We start from the raw sequence: 17,633 nt of genomic DNA, 5'->3' as shown, positions 1-17,633 counted from the left end.
TTTTAGGTTAAAGTTAATTTATTTCATTACAGTTAGACTATCTAGTTGTGTTGGTAAAAATTTAAATCATTGCTTTGGTTTCTGCAAAGAAATAAGAGTACTACAATGTTATCCATCACAGTACATTGCTTTCTATTCCTTAATTATACAATAATTTACAAATATTAAATGTTGCTTATGGTATGTTATCCAGACTTTGGAACTGATTTCTTTTTCTTTTCCTTTCTCTTGCTTCAGATGTTCATCAAGTACATAAAGGTTAGCAACCTTCTCTTTTGCAATATTGAATAACAGGGCATGGCATATTATTCATGGCAAAAAGCAAAACTTTACAAGTATTGATTTTTGGGGAAACGAGGACTTTATTTTTAGAAATGTTATAATGAAAAAATGAATATATTGTTAGATAATCTCACATGCACTGTACTGGCTTCCCATTTCATGTGCTTTTATTCTTTAGGTGGAGTTGGTATCACATTTTGGATCAGAGCACTTTTGTCCATTAAGCCTTATAAGGTAATACAGAACAAAAAAATTTACTGAGTGGTTTAAAAAGAAAAAAAGGGATACATAAAAATCCCACTATATTTAAAGTGGAGAAATAATGTTCTACTATGTGAAGATAACACCATAGAAATATAAGCTACTATACCTTTCTTACTCTTGAATACTGTTTAGAAAAATGTAAAAATTTCCTTTAAGAAAAAAGAACCTTCATTTTATGTGTTCGATTTAGCTTGCTTGATATGATGACAATATATGGAAACATTTTAGACTGATACAAAACTTAGTCATTGTATTTTTAAATGCCTTAAATAGATCAACATTTTAATGGAAACAGTGGATTGAGAAACAGTGGTCATTATTTTTGAGTCCAGAAGTTAATGGCCCTCAAAACATAACCAAAGTTATTATATTTTGTCATTTATTATGAAGAGGTGAGTCTTAACAACTGTTTAGTTTTGAAAGACTTTAATGAAACTGTTGTTAATAGGGTATTTGGCACTAGCATGGTGGAAGAATATGAAGAGATTGCTGATTCCCAGTACCAGTCAGAACGTCAAGAACTATTTGATGAAGACTATGGTAAGTGACTTTAAAACAGTGACTATTTATGTATTATTTTTTGCTTTTTAAAATCTAATGGTAATGGGTAAATGTAGGTCACTTAAAAAAATCAATATGATGGTTGTCTTTAGTTTTTTCCTTGTTTTTAACCCTAGTAACTAATTTTTTCTTAAACGTATTTTCTAAAATAATTTTCTGCTTTGTAAATTGAGCTGTTTTCCAAGCTTAACAATCAGTTATTTGTGACTGGAACTCCCTTCAATAACATCAGTGCTATAAATTATGGTTATATCCCTATGCCAGCCCCAAAAACCTGTTACTCATAAGGCAACTGAAATAGTAGAATTGAAAATTAATTTCTTTGATTTGCCTTTAGCCTCAGAGCAAGCATATTGAGGCCTGAGTTTTTGAGAAACTCCCATGAACTTGCAGAGGTCGGAGAAGGTTTTATGATACCCTCCGTTTCTACTTTATCCAGTTCTTGTTTTAAGATGTCTTAAACTGTAGTCTGAAAAATCTAATTTTTCCCTTCCCTAGTTGTCCCATAAGTGAAGTGAAGACATTTACTAGGGGTTGGTAAACTACATTGAAAGCTTGAATAGAAGTCTTATAAATGTGATTAAAATTTTGGTAAGCAGTAGAAATATTTTCCTTGGTTTATATCTGTTTGATAAATGGCTTGTGAATTTCATTTTCTTTTTGCGAATGTGTTTTAGATGTATAATGAAAATTATAAAATTGTTTTAAATGTCAGCTGACTTTGACGGGATATAATTTGAGCTTTTAAACATATTGGAGATAGTTCTTAGCATAAGTACCTTCATTTTCTCTTTGAACAGATTACCCACTGGATTATAATACTGGGGAGGATAAATCCTCAAAAAATCTTCTTGGTTCTGCTACAAGTGAGTATTTTGGGTTTTGCTAGTCACTATAATTAAAGTATTTCTCAACTTTGTTTTCCTGGCATATGTGAACATTTTGTTGTGGTATAGTTTAGGGGGCTCCTACTCTCCCAGTGTTAAACTTTGAGTTGAAATCAAAGAAAATACTTTTGAAAAGTATTTCCATGGAAATAAAACAGGAAGAATATATGAAAACAAAGAAGAGAGGGAAAAATGCGAGCACAAGTTGGTTCTTCTACTAAAATTAAGCAGCTATATTTTTAGGCAAATTCCTTACAGTGAAGAATGGGCTATGAATTTACTTGGGGAAAGAATTATTAAAGAGGTCCTAGACCATATGAGTAAGAGCGTCTGGGTAATCATACTGGATGGGAAAGGAATTAGTTTTAGAGGTGGTACTCATCAGTGAAATCCTACCAGATGAGGATTTGTTAATATATGGTATGGTTTCCTACTTAATTATAAAACATAAAGGCTGTTTCTTATTCATAATAATGATGATTCCCAACCAGTAACAATAATAGCAATAACAATATACTCTTTGTAAACTAAAAAGAACAATGACTAACATACTAGTTGTTTAATTTCTTGTCATGCCAACCTATTATCCGAACTTAGTGGTAGGCTAACTAAGTAGACTCCTTGAAAGACCATTACCGACTGACACTTTAGCTTTACTGTTAGAATGCAGGTAGGTATATTTAATGTTTGTTATCTTTGGTTATTCCTGAATAATATGGAACTTACTGGAAGGAGTTTTCTTTTTATTTGGAGATTAATAATTGAATTTAATGAAAGTAAGTCTTAGTAAAATAGAAAACTATTTGTGCATTTCTCTTTTAGTGAGTTGAATTGCTTGAATCCCAATCTCACTGTGTACATTGTCCTTATACCTTTTTAAGATACTCAACCAGTAGTACATATACTTTAGGTAGATATTTGGGTGGCTACAGTATATGGAGTTGAGTCACTTCTCTTTCTTTTCATCTTTTTTTCCCTTTCTTCTCTTCGTGTCCTCTTCCTCTCCACAGAAGACTATAGATTTCAGTGGGCTTTTTAGGGAATAGGAAGAAGAGTGTTAAAAATACCTGCATAAAGGGAATGCTTTTATGTTATATTTAGCCTTGTTACAGATTAGCTCAATATATTTTGTTTTACTCTATTGCCAGTCAACTGACATTTTAGATATTATAGACTACTTTTAAGTAGGTTCCTTAGCTATATCTAGCTGATGATAGCATTAAAACAGGTGCCTCATTCACTGCTATGGTGTATAGTTTTTTAGGAGTGAAAAAATGATGCTATTTTATTTATCTGGATATTGATATTATTGTTCATGTCCTTAAATTTGTAATAAAAAACTATGTTATATAATAGTCATCATATCATAGCTCAGTAATGCTGACTTAGCTGTGAGGAGGAATTATTATTTTATGGGGTCAGAAAATAGCCCCAGACTAAAAGCTCTCTAGTATCCAATGGTTACTGGGAAGGAAGAGGCACCTTCCAGAAGTAATGACTTAGAAGTTTTAGATAAGGGAAAACTCTGTTGATATTCTTGCTTTCTTTTTCTACCTTCCTATGGGATTAACTCCAAGACACCATTAAAACGTTTTCAGTGGAGGACATTTCCCTATTTGTAATCACTTCTCTGACTAATGTATTATTTTAATTAATGAGACATAGAATTTTTTTAGATCCTACTCTTTGGATCTTTTTCCTTGAAGGTGTGTTTCTTGGTAACACATCATTTTTCTTTTTTGTGGCTTTCTGGAAGGACAGTCCATTTACCTTCCAGTGTTTAGATGTTGAAAGATTTTGTGTAGTGAGACAAGATGGGTGGGAGGATGTCAGCTGAGCCTAAGCATGAAAAATGGGGTTTAAAAAGGTCTCTATTTCTTGAAGTTTCAGAACAAGAGAGGCAGTAGTAACCGAGTGATAAGACTGCTGTCATAAAGTTTATAGGCATGACCTAACACTGCTGCCTTCTATACCTGTATCCTTCTAGTTTTCTCTGAACAGTCTAGGACTGGTTTTGAGCCTGACCTAGTTACTGCCTCCAATGTAGTATAACTTTAAGGCGTAAATAACAATGTGGAATCAGGCCAAAGAGCTAGTCTCTGGCACTGTAATGTCTGAATTTGACTATAATCATCACCACTTTCTAAATTAGCTTGAAATTGGCCAATTTTGCACCTAATTTATTTTCAATATTTATGTAATGTCTTCAAAACAGAATCCTGTGGCTTTAATCTAAAGAGAAACTCTTTTTTTCTTTTTGTTGTTGAGCAATTAGTAGTCATAGGAAATATATGTCACCAGAGTATGTTGCTTCTGATGGGACTTGGTTGTCAAAGAGCATGCATGCTGCATATTTAGACATATTTGATACTACATAATTTACTGAACTGCCAGAAAGGGAGAAACTACTATTTTAGAGCAGCATTCTTGGCTTTTACATATGCCAGTTCTGGCAACTCTTCTGCCTGAATCTTTTGTTTACATTCTTGAACCAAAACATTTAAATATTTTATATCACCAGAAATTCTTTGTACCACTCTGCTCTACTTGTGCTTGGTCATGTGGATCTTCCTGACCACTCTCTACTTTGATATTCTTGCAAGTCTGCCTTTACTCCTATATATGGTCTGCATTTTATTAGAATCATCAGATTTGCTAAAGTCCAGGTTTCTGTTTACGTTTCTGTATATGTTTAAGACAAAGTATAGTTTTTGTTTTAAGTCAGAGTATTTTTTATATTTTAAGGTCCTAGAAGGAAAAGAGAATGAAGGTAGGCATGCTCAGTACACATGGGAGGAAGTAGTTTTCTCATTGGTTTGTCTTGTGTTGTAGCATAGGCAGTTTGTTTTCTGTCTCAAAAAGAGCCATTGGTGTGCTGGAGACTGAGTGTAACATGTTGATATTTGGTCCCTAGGGAATTTCATCCCTAAAGAAATGGGATGCGATGAATAGTTGCCCAACTCGAAGAGAAAGGAGTTGGCTAATCCATAAGAAATTAAGGACGGGTATCTCGTTTGGCACTATATTCCAGATTATACTTTTACCCTTTAGCCTTTCTGAAGGCTTTTTAGTGGCCAGATTATCATCGTGACAAGCAGTTGGACGCAAAGTGAGAATGGTTAAGAAAATTCACAAATCTGCTTTCTCTCAAAAGACAAAAGAAAAACATTATATTTGTCAGTGTCCTGTGAACATAGGAAGATTCTTTCTGACAGGTTAGATGGGCTGAGAAAGAAGAAATTTGCCAGATTTTGCTTTTGTTACCAAGTGGCCCCCTGAAATGATGATAATAATATTTTTAAATGATGGGTAGTATAAATCTTCCTTATTGTAGGTACTAGTATTAAAATTTAGGTTAAAAAGTAATACTTTAAAGCTTCTTGGGGCTTCCCTGGTGGCGCAGTGGTTGAGAATCTGCCTGCCAATGCAGGGGACACGGGTTCGAGCCCTGGTCTGGGAGGATCCCACATGCCGTGGAGCAACTAAGCCCATGAGACACAATTACTGAGCCTGCGCGTCTGGAGCCTGTGCTCCACGACAAGAGAGGCCGCGATAATGAGAGGCCCACGCACCGCGATGAAGAGTGGCCCCCACTTGCCACAACTAGAGAAAGCCCTCGCACAGAAATGAAGAACCAACACAGCCATAAATAAATAAATTAATTAATTTTTAAAAAAAAATAAAAATAAAGCTTCTTTCTCTACACAGATTAGTAGATAACAGATTTTTTTTTAATTGTTAATAATAATACCAGAAAATTTAAAGGCAGAAAGTTTGAAATCTGTGGTACGATTGCCCTTTGAAGCACAAGGGTCTTAGAATATAGACTTGGTTACAAAATTTGGGTTCTGTGAAGCCGTCAGTTTTGACTGAACTTCAGCTGTCAGGCTAAGTAGAGGATCACATACTACTATTGCAGTATTGGGTGACATTGTATTTATGAGGAAATAACAGAGTTTCCTTTGCTACTTTATCTTAGTTTGTAAGAAAATAGAGTTTCCATTCCTGTTTTTATCTCATGCTGAGGCATCTCTTTAGCCTAAGATCCAAGACTGCTTCTCTGTTTAACAATTTGCCAGGTCAAAGGGCAAGGTTGACCTGTAATCCTAGATATTTAAAAAGCAAATATAAAGCTTTTGTGTGTCTAACTGATGATTGGAAACAAAGTACCACTGCTTGTTGTCTTTCAGAATATAGAATCATAGTTAATGTAAAGATTAAAATTAATAACTGTCTACCAGATATCACTTTTAAAAGTCTAAAATATACTATTTTTACCTGCCATAAAGCATATCTTTACAGTATCAGCGCCAGGTGACAGTGCTTGGCTTGTTCCCAGCCTTCCTGATGTGCTAGCTTTTCCTTCTTTAGATCCTTTCGTACTTCTCACATCTATGGTTTTCATGAAAGTGTGATGAAAACTCTATGGATCTCTTTTAGGAAAGGAAACTAAAATGGAAAAAAACTGATGAGGCTTAATATGTAGCCCCTGCCAGATCTTAGTATTTTAATAGGATAAATACCTGGTGAATTAACTTCTAATAGAATTTCAGAGATTACATTGGAGTTGGAAGTTAATTTCCCTTGAAATTACATTATATTACTAGAAGGAAGTCTTCTGTTCCCAGCCAGCTAAGTTTTATGACTTTGACTTTCAATTCATCTGCCCTTGCCCATGCTCATCCAGTTCACTAAAGAATTTATGTCATTTATTGGCCATAAAACATTGTTAAAAGTCATCAAATACATGATTCTATGCAGTGTCATTTTGGATTTAAGCATATTACCTCGGTATTTTATGTTCATAGTTGAAAATAAAGTCGTTCTGCTGCTCTTTGGATAATAATCTTCCCATTTCATTTATTTTTACCTATGATAGTCACATGTTTAGGAAAAACTTTTATTTCTTCAGGCTTTTTTGTCTTTGATTTAAACTGTAGAACCCCTTTCTAAAGAAAAAAAGACTTTTCTATAAAATACAAATTTTGGTTATCACATTTCTTTCCTATCTCAGTACAGGCTGTATGTTGAATTATACTTGAATTTTATAATATGCTGAAGGTAGTGTTTGCTAAAAGGTTTGGGGAAGTTTTACAAAAAAGTATAATTAAATTTTATGAACATAAAAATTCAGATTTATGCTTAATACTTTTTGCCTGAAATTTGTGTCCTATATTGGACTTACATAGTAAGGTGAGCAAAAAGGTAATTAGTCCAAAAAATGAAAAAAGACCATTACAAATGGTTTTTGACTATCTGATATTGAGTTATATGAAAATATTTAGGTGTATTGTTATTTTTCTCTGATTGAATTTTGTTTTAGATGCCATTCTAAATATGGTGAATATTGCCGCTAATATTCTGGGAGCAAAAACTGAAGACCTGACAGAAGGTACCTAATCATTTTATGGGTCTTTTAAATATATGATACTCCAGGGATCTTCCTAGTTAGTAAAATTAATTAATAAGCCAAGCAATTTGATTTTTCATTTAGAAATACAGAAACCATTCAAAGGAACTTACCAGTCTTCTATTATTCATTGTTTATTTGAATTTCACAAGTTCTCTTAGTAAATAGGATCCTGTCTATATAAAATCATGAATTTGTTTTTTGATTCTTCCCTGCCGTAGAAGTAATGATTTTATCCCTTATCTCTTTCCTGAGGTTTTGGTGCTCTAGAGGTACTTAAAGTGTATGCTTTTATTTATCAAACAGCTGTTCAATTAAGAAAGCAATTATTTCCTTAAAGAATGTCAAATAAGAATATTATTAGCAAGGAGAAACAATCTTGCCTTTTTTGTTTTCAAAAATACTTGGTCCCAGTTATAAAATAAGTAAGCCATGGGGTTGTAATGTACAACATGTGGAGTACAATATGGTGACAGATGGTAACTAGACTTACTGTGGTGGTCATTTTGCAGTGTATACAAATGTCAAATCACTGTGTTGTACACATGAAATGAATATAATATTGTATGTCAAATATACTTCAATAAAAAAAATTCAGTTCCAAGTGCAAACTTAAAATGACCCATTTATTTCTTCTCATTCTCTTTTAGTAACTCAGGTGTCTTATTAATCATGTAAGATTACACAAAATTCATAGTCATCTTACTTGCTTTAATTATCTGAGAAGCTGAGAAAGAATATGCACTACTTGTAGTTGTGACTTTCTACGATTATTTCTTTCCAAAAGAACTTTGATGAAAAAAACCCACAAAGTCTGCAGTAGTAAACCTATTTGACTTTTTTCTTCTCTCTGGAGAAACTAAAGTCCTTTATTCGTTATAGTGAAATATTTTCATGGTATAGCTTTTTAAAATTAAACTCAATATGGACATCTTTCTTCAAATAGGAAATAAAAGTATATCTGAGAATGCCACTGCCTCAACTGCACCTAAAATGCCTGAATCAGCTCCTGTTTCAACTCCTGTTCCATCACATGAGTAAGTTATATTGTGATATTAGAGTTCTATTAAAATGGAAAGCTAAGTATACTTGTACATAAAAAGGTACTTGTAACTTGTGGGAAATTATTATCTATAGAAAGCTCTGGATCATGGGACAGACATTCCACAGCCACTTAAAACATCTTTGAGTTGCTTTTTGGGTACTAGGAATTCACTTCACTCCAGACCAAATGTTTGTTGTTTTGATTTTGTGTGTTACTTTTATTATTTACAATACTTAATCTTTTCTTTGTTGCACATAATTAACCTAACTCTGCAGGTATAAGTTTGAGGACAAATATTAAAGGTCTGTTTTTATTAAGTTCAAATTTAAAAGCATTGATTAAGTATCTGTGCTATGCCTAGAAAGCTATAAAGGGTACCTGAAATACTTAGAGCAGTGATTTTTAAATGATTTGTTTGCCACACAGCATACTCTTACAGTGTTCAGTTTCTGAAATCGAATGATATAAGGTCTTTTCCCAGGTTGCAGTGGATACTTTGGGCAGGGATGTATATATGTCGGTAACATATGAAATAACCTCATTTGGTCCTTTCTACCAGAGGTGATTAAGGTTTGTCGGTACCTCAACTTCTGATCTATAATAGATAGGCTCATTAATGATTTGGGTTATTGGGACAATAATTGGGATAATTTGGATATAGTTATTACAAATGTAGCTTCCGTATATTTCGTTGGATATACTCCCTGTAAACTTTGACAGCCCTTTCTCTCAGAGGAACTCTACTTAATGGGATAAGATATTTGAACAAGAAGCAGTTAGTTCAAGGTTATAACTAATGAAACCTCCAGTGGGTGTGCTTCAAGCTGTAATTCCTAAGTACAATCTTAATTAAAAAATGAGATTTTTGTGCTTTGAAGCGCACAGTGTCAAATTTGTATTTTCCTGTATTAATCCTGAAAGTGACTAAAGATATTCATTGGGTGATCAGAGTGAAATATATAACATTATGTGCTATTGATCCCTAGAAGGTCCTGAGAAATCTCTTTGGGATAGAGATTCTTGGTGTTTCTAATTATGTGGAGCTGTCCCGGTTTTGTAACTAAATTCTTTAGTTAATAACATATATCAATAGTATGTCTTATTTTTCAAAACTAAATGAAATTAATTTCATTTTGCACATATATACACACACGCACATATATACATATACACATTCACCCCTCATACATATGTATGAATATTTGTTGAAAGGTATCACATCAGGCTAATGTAGCAGTTTTTACTTTTCTATATTAGAGTTTGTTTTTTAGTAGATATTCTTGCATAATTGTTTGTTTCTTTACTTAATGTTTCTTCATGTATGTTTGTCTTAAATTCTTTTTGATGGTTATATGGCAGTCCTCTGAAGAAAATAAAAGAATCCATGATAGGGTATCACTCTTAAAGTTATTATGAAAAGATGACTTACTTTCTTTTCCCAGGTTTGAGTTTTTTAAAGTGTAACTCTGATTAGGGTGTATATATATATGGTATATAACTTAATTTTTACCAGATTAATTCAGTTTAGTTTTTTTCCCTCCCCTTCTTCAGACATTCCTCCTTTTTACTGTTATAATTTATTTGGTAGATAATAAACAGTATACCACCTGAGTATGTAAGAAATGTTGTATAGTGACTATATATTGATATCTGTATCTATATCATCTATTTAGGGAAGCATAGCCTAATTATGTTTTAGTTTAGTTCATTTACTATTTTATTATCAACAAGATGAAAGTCCAGCTTTTAGATATTGTCTTTTTTATTCCTACTTTTGCTGTTGTGATATTAGGCTTTCTTTGAAGACATTTCCTGGCATTCTTAGTAGTGTTTCACAGTAGGAAAATTTGCATATGAAGGGGTTTTTTTGGTATTGAAATTACTTTGTTTTCTCAAATTATACCTTTGGTGCTGCAAGGGCTGCACCCGGAAATTCATTATCTTTATCTTGGAAGGGACCACAGATATTACAATTTATAACACTGTTCCCACCAGCTCCATTTCCCACTCTCCCTACCCTACACACATACTCCAGAGCCCAAAGATAGGACTGAGTTAGTGGCACTACTAGTTTATTATTAGTCAGGATTTTCATTAAAATGGCTAAGTATTTAGCTTTCAACAGTTGAAAATTAGCCAAGGTGATACTGAGATTATTTGCGGGGAGTGGGGATATGTTTCTTCTTCCTTGGCAGATAATCGTTTGTGTGTGTGTGTGTGTGTGTGTGTGTAATGCCATGTTGAAATTCCTCAAATCATCCATAGATGATTTCCTCAATAATAATATATAAATTTATAAATTTATAAATATATTATAAATATAAATTTATAAATTTATGTTTATAAATTTATAAACATAAATTCCTCAAATAATAATCCATAGAGAAATTTCAACTGAGAAATCTGCAGTTGACCCTTGAATAACATGGGTTTGAACTGCACGGGTCCACTTGTACATGGCATTTTTTCATTAGTAAATACTACAGTACAGATGATCTTGGTTGGTTGAATCTGTGGATGAGGAACCATGGATATAGAGGAACTGTGGATATGGAGGGCTGACTGTAAGTTATACCGCATGGAGGCCGGCAATTCTAACTCCCCACGTACGGTTCAAGGGTCAACAGTAGTTGCCTTTTGAAAGTAGGATATTCAAGCACAAAGTGCATTCATAATAAGAGTCCTGCCTTCTGGTTCTAGCTCTGGGACTAGCTCTGGGTAGCTCAATTTCTGATATAAGGGGTGATGAGGCTTGTAATATTGGTGAATATTTATGGGAGGAAAGTTACATGAAACGTTCAGTAAATGGAAATATTCACATACAAACAACTCTTAAACAGAGTTTAAAGAAAAATTTGATTTGGTAAATATGGTGATTTGAATTATCTGGCTGGTCACTTGATAAATTATCTTTCTGTTACCATTTCTGAATAATACTGTTTTTATAATGAAAGTGATTTGAAGGGAAATAATTCATCCAAAGTAAATTGAGTGTTTTCTGTATTTCCAGCCTTCCTTTTATCTTATGTATGATACATTTATTTTCCTTAAACATAATTATGGATATGTATTTCTAGGTTTGTAACTACTGAAGGACTTGTACATGACACAGAGCCATCATCACCAGATACTACAAAAGAGGGTCCCATTGTACAGCTAGTTCAAGAAGAGGAAGAGGAGGCAAGTCCTTCTACAGTGACCCTTCTGGGTAGTGGTGAACAAGAGGATGAAACGTCACCTTGGTTTGAGTCAGAGACACAAATATTTTGCAGTGAACTAACCACAATTTGTTGTATTTCTAGTTTTTCGGAATACATATATAAATGGTGTTCAGTTAGAGTTGCTCATTATCGGCAACGCAGCAGAACTGCTATGAGCAAAGAAAAGGAGTATCTTGTGTCAGCTCAATCACCATTAGTACTTCCTGAAGAATCAGTAGATGTTTCAGTATTGCAACCTCCAGGTGGAGAACCAGACAGTAAGAGTAAGGAAAAGAAAGCTGAAACTGTTGTTCTAGGTGACTTAAGTAGTGTGCACCAGGGAGGTTTGATTAATCACACTTTAGAGGCAATTGAACTTGAACCAAGCCATCCTCAAACTCTTTCTCAGTCTCTTCTCTTAGATGTTACTCCAGAAATCAATTCATTATCTAAAATAGAAGTATCTGAGCCTATTAAATATGAGGCAGGGCGTACGCCATCACAAGTGATTCCCCAAGAGAGTTCTGTTGAGGTTGATAATGAAACAGAAAAAAGGTCTGAGAGTTTTAGTTCTATAGAGAAACCAACTGTGACCTATGAAACAAAAAAACTTGATGAAGTAATGGATAATATTGTAAAAGAAGACTCCGTGCAAATTATCACAAAGCTATCCGAAACAATAGTGTCACCTGTAAACACAGCTACCGTGCCAGACAGTGAAGATGGGGAAGCCAAAATGAACATAGCTGACACACCAAAGCAAATTTTGACTCCTGTTGTGGATTCTTCTTCATTACCTGAAGCAAAAGAGGAAGAACAGTCTCCAGAAGATGCCCTTTTAAGAGGGTTACAGAGGACAGCTACAGATTTTTATGCTGAATTGCAAAATTCTTCAGATCTAGGATATGCTAATGGAAATCTTGTACATGGATCAAACCAAAAGGAATCAGTATTTATGAGACTTAATAACCGTATTAAAGCCTTAGAAGTTAACATGTCTCTCAGTGGTCGCTATCTGGAGGAACTTAGCCAAAGGTAAGCTTTATTATGAATTAGCACAATCCGCTTTGCACAGTGAGTTAAGTAGTAAAGTATAATCTGTGACTAGAGAAGGAGAGGATTTAATTATCTCATGGTATAATAGTAATAAGCACCATTTTAACTGGAGAGAGAAAGAAAGTTATTTGGCTGTTGATCAGTGATCTTAAGAATTGATTTCCTTTTCTAGAAGTATTACTAAGTGACTATTATTAGGCTGATAACAAGTTTGAATTATCTATAATCAGTTTCTCCTCTCTTCTGTTGCTTAACTTTAGCCACTTTTGCTGTTTGATTCCCAGAGCACTCATGGGAAAAATTAGTCTGTAGACTTTAAAGCTCTATGTGGAACTTGACCAGATATTATTTAAGAGTTTAAATAAGTGAAGATTAGAAAAATGCCAGAGGCCATGCCAGTTTGCTTATGCAGTGATGAAGGTCTCAGGCACAGTTCTCCACTTCTAAAGCCTATTTACTTTTTTTTTTTATTCCTTAAGTATCCAGCGTCCTTAGGGCTTTTCCAACATTTTGTAACCACCTAGGCACTCAATGCCCAGAATTTCTGAAACGGCTACCTTTTCGTAATCTTCTTAAATTAAAATGCTGCTAATGAAATGTCACTAAGGTCATCATTATATCCTGAAAGGGGTTTCTTCTTAATTCATACATATAATTTATTGGCAAATTTTCTGTGGGTGTATGTGCATGCCTACATCATACCTGTTCTTGCCTCTCCCCACCCCCACCCTATTTGCCCCACTAAAGGAACCACAGAAATCACTAATAAATCTTTAATTGAGATGTAATTGACATATAACACTGTATTAGTTTCAGGCATATAACATAATGATTTGATATTTGTATATATTGCTAAATGATTACCACAATAAGTCTGGTTAATATTATCACCACATACAACTTTTCTTTTTTCCTTGTAAGAAATTTGAAGATCTACTCTGTTAGCAACTTTCAAATATACAATCCAATATTATCAACTATAGTCAACATGCTGTACATTATATTCCTGTTACTTATTCATTTAAAGTTTTACCTTTTGACCCGCTTCATCAGTTTTGCCCACCCCCACCCCCCGCCTTGGCAATCACCAATCTGTTCTCTGTATCTATGAGTTCAAGATTTTTTTTCCTTTTATTTAGATTGCACATGTAAGTGAGATCATATGATATTTGTCCTTCTCTGTCTAACTTATTTCAGTTAGAGTAATGCCCTCAAGGTCCATCCATGTTGTTGCGAATGGCAAGACTTCCTTCTTTTTTATGGCTGAATAATGTTCCTTGGTATACACATACCACATTTTCTTTATCTTTTCTTCTATTGATGGATACTTAGTTTGCTTCCAGGTCATGACTATTGCATATAATGCTGCACTGAACATGGGGGTGCAGATATCTTTTCAAGTTAGTGGTTTTTTTCCTTCAGATAAATACTCAAAAGTGGAATTGCTAAATCATATGGCAGTTCTATTTTTGATTTTTTGAGAAACCTCCATACTGTTTTTCATAGTGGCTGCACCAATTTACATTCCCACCAACAGTGTACAAGGGTTCCCTTTTCTCTGTATCCTCGCCAACATGTTTTTTCTCTTTTTGATAATAGCAATTTTAACAGATGTGAGGTGATAACTCATTGTGATTTTGATTTGCATGTCCCTGATGATTAATGATGTTGAGCATCTTTTCATCTTTCACCTGTTAGCCAATTATCTGTTTTCTTTGGAAAAATATCTATTGAGATTCTCTGCCAATGTTCTTTTTTTAATGTTTTATTTATTTTTGGCTGCATTGGGTCTTTGTTGCTGCACGCGGGCTTGCTCTAGTTGTGGCAAGCGGGGCTACTCTTCGTTGCGGTGCGCGGGCTTCTCGTTGCAGTGGCTTCTCTTGTTGCGGAGCACGGGCTCTAGGTGTGCGGCCTCAGTAGTTGCAAGCGCGCGGGCTTCAGTAGTTGTGGTGCGTGGGCTCTAGAGCGCAGGCCTCTAGGTAACCTTTTCATTAAGTTGATGGTTTCTTTTGCTTTGTAAGAAGTTTTTCAGTTTGATGTAGTCCCACTTGGTTTTTTTGCATTTATTGCCTTTGCTTTTGGTGTTAAATCCAAAAAACATTTCCAAGACTCATGTCAAGGAGCTTACCGCCTGTGTTTTCTTTTAGGAGTTCTGTTGTTTCAGGTTTTACGTTCAAGTCTTTAATACATTTTGAGTTAATTTTTGTGTATGGTATAAGATAGGGGTCCAGTTTCATTTTGTTGCATGTGGCTGTTCAGTTTTCCCAGCACCATTTATTGAAGTGACTGTCCTTTCCCCATTGTATATTCATGGGTCCTTTGTCATAAATTATTGACTATATATGCGACTAGTAAATCTTTTATAGCAGTGAGGAACGTAGAATTGATTTTGAGGTAGCAAGTACCTCAAGGGACCTCTTTATTTTACCTTTGTAAGTTTTCCTGTGTTGCACAGGGTTCAGTAAGAGTCATTTTCAGAAATATGGATTTATCTTACATATTGAAATCAGAAGTGTGTTTCCAGTAATAAGTTAATAAATAAGAAATTAAAACCAATTTAAATCAATTCTTACTCCATAGGTACCGAAAACAAATGGAAGAAATGCAAAAGGCTTTCAATAAGACAATAGTAAAACTTCAGAATACTTCAAGAATAGCAGAGGAGCAGGTTGGTCATCTTCATATCTTATTTACTTTTTATATAAATTTCCATTGAATTTTGTAGGATCTCTCTGGTAAGAAGGATAAGTAGTGTTGGTTCACTTTTTCCCTGATGGCTGATGATGAAGCTGTAATATGATGTTTTCTAGCTGTTAGCATCCGTATCTCCTCAAGAGAAAATTTTCTTGAGCATTATTTGTATTAACATTTCAAGATCTGTATGTATCTGTATGTGTGTAGAAGTGCAGTGGACTTTTTGGCAACTTTGTTAAACTCTAAAATCATTTGTGGTTTTCTGTGTAGACAGTTTTATTGGTTGCAAATAAACAGCTCTATTTCTTTTTAATCCTTATACCTTTTTATTTCTTCTTTTTAACTCTTATCTCTTGCCTAGAGCTGTACAGTGATGCAATAGGACTGATAGTGGCCATTCCCCTGTCTTGTTGATTTTAAGGGATTGATTTCAGTATTGCAGCATTAAATGTGATGTTCATTAATAAGTTTTTATAGTGTGTTACCATCATGAAGAAATTTTATATTTAACTTTTTTAAAAGGTTATTTGGGACTAAGGGAAGGTGAGGTGAGGTGAGGTGAGGAGGCCTCAGGTTGCAGAGTTTAGTTGCATCTTACTCCCAGTTTGTGACACGTTATAATTGTGGTTCTACACAAAGTTTTTTTCCCCACCCCTCTTTTTTTTTTTTTTTTCTAAAATTGAGGTTTGAAAGTTGTTTACATATTCTTAGTATGAGTCCTTTATCAGAGACAGGCTTTGCAAATATTTTCTCCCAATCCATTACTTGTTTTGTCATTCTCTTAAACATATCTTTTGAAGAGCCGAATTTAATTCATTGAAGCCCAATTTACCTGTTTTCTCTTTGCCTAACCCAAAGTCACAAAGATTGTTTTCCTGTTTTCTTTTAGAATTTGCAGTGTTTTAGTTTTACATTTGGTTTATGATCCATTTTAATTTTTACATGTTACAGACTATGGATCAAAGTTCTTTTTTTGTGAGGGAGGGGATTGAGAAACATGAATATTCCTTTCTTCCAGCATCATTTGTGGAAAGGACTATCTTTTCTCCACTGGATTTCCTTTGCACTTTTGATGAAAATCAATTCACCATGTACATGTGGATTTGTTTCTGGAATTCTCTTCTGCTTTGTTCATCTATGTCTGTCTTTTTGCTTATACTGCACTGTTGTGATTACTGTAGCTTTATAGGAACTCTTGAAATCAGGTAGAGTGAATCCTCCAACTTTGCACTTGTCCAAAATTGTTTTGGCTAATCTGGATTTGACTAATACAGATTTTAGAATCAGCTTGTCAGTTGCTACCAAAAACAAACAAACAAAACCTGTTTGGATCTTGATTGGGTTTGTGTTGAACTTATAGATCAGTTTGGAGAATTGACATGTTAATAGTATTAAGTCCTCTGACCCATGAACCACAGTATTTATTTAGTTCTTCATTAACATTTTCCCTCTGTATTTTCCCTTTATATTTAACATCTATGCTTTATGAAAGACTTGTTTAAGTACTTTTAAATAATCTTGTGTATCATTAACACTATTGGAAGTAAATCTTGATTAGAAGTGTTAACCAATTTAATAACTGTAATAACTTGTCCTTTAAAACTGTCTAGAATTTCTCAGTGTTTGTCAAAAGTGAGTCAAAAGAAACAGTTTAATGAATCACATTCAGCATTTTAAAAAGATGAAGTAGGATAGAAAGTACCACAGTGGATCACAGTGAGGGAAGTAAGTGAAACTTCTTGTTACAGTTTTATACATCCGCCTACTCACCCCCACATACACAGTGGAGACTTAAAGATTATTTAAATCTAAATTTCAAAAACTTAGGTTTAGAATACTAAATGGTTATGTAGCTATTTCATAGAGGGTCCTAAATTAGAGTGTTAGATTTCCTTGATTTCTTTCTGCCCTCTTTTCCTTCTTCCTAAATTCACTAGTTAGTTGAAATTTTCAGTATAGTCTACCTAACGTAGGTTCATGACCATGGGTATACTGCATAAGTCTCTAAAATATGCATGCAAGTGATATTTTAAATAAAGACATGTCTGTTGATTATAAAAGTTTCTAAAATTCAGAGCTGGAAAGATGGGTGTTTTTGATGAATTTCTTTTCACTGGTTGACTAGAGGATCTGTTGTAGTTTTTTGACTGTGACATCCTAAGTTCCATCCTAATATGCTGTGAAATAGAACTTTTAAAACCTTCTTGGTATGAGCCTGCTTGGTATCCAGAAAC

At 34.0% G+C, this 17,633-nt stretch overlaps 1 protein-coding gene and 1 long non-coding RNA gene across 9 annotated transcripts in view; one reads left to right on the top strand and one right to left on the bottom strand.

Moving 5' to 3' along the window:
- Window positions 1-17,633, top strand: part of SUCO (SUN domain containing ossification factor) — a 73,021-nt gene that overhangs the window by 41,729 nt on the left and 13,659 nt on the right. For 6 of the 8 annotated variants that reach the window (XM_082437106.1, XM_082437108.1, XM_082437109.1 and 3 more), the window contains 8 exons: window positions 238-258; window positions 461-516; window positions 995-1,086; window positions 1,908-1,973; window positions 7,318-7,386; window positions 8,351-8,441; window positions 11,527-12,684; window positions 15,286-15,373. In XM_082437106.1, the coding sequence (XP_082293232.1) occupies window positions 238-258; window positions 461-516; window positions 995-1,086; window positions 1,908-1,973; window positions 7,318-7,386; window positions 8,351-8,441; window positions 11,527-12,684; window positions 15,286-15,373 (1,641 nt within the window). The remainder of the gene's footprint in view (window positions 1-237; window positions 259-460; window positions 517-994; window positions 1,087-1,907; window positions 1,974-7,317; window positions 7,387-8,350; window positions 8,442-11,526; window positions 12,685-15,285; window positions 15,374-17,633) is intronic. The other 2 variants (XM_082437113.1, XM_082437107.1) reach the window with 1 other exon arrangement.
- On the bottom strand, window positions 5,051-7,311 carry LOC309649553. Its single transcript, XR_014257199.1, has 2 exons — window positions 5,701-7,311; window positions 5,051-5,385 (listed from the first exon to the last, which is right to left on the bottom strand). It is a non-coding gene; the product is annotated as an uncharacterized lncRNA (long non-coding RNA).

The sequence above is a fragment of the Balaenoptera physalus genome, assembly GCF_965194825.1.
Source record: "Balaenoptera physalus genome assembly, chromosome: 1".
NCBI lineage: Eukaryota > Metazoa > Chordata > Mammalia > Artiodactyla > Balaenopteridae > Balaenoptera > Balaenoptera physalus.
The sequence above is the reverse complement of the archived record's forward strand: the minus strand, read 5'-3'. Positions and strand labels throughout refer to the sequence as shown.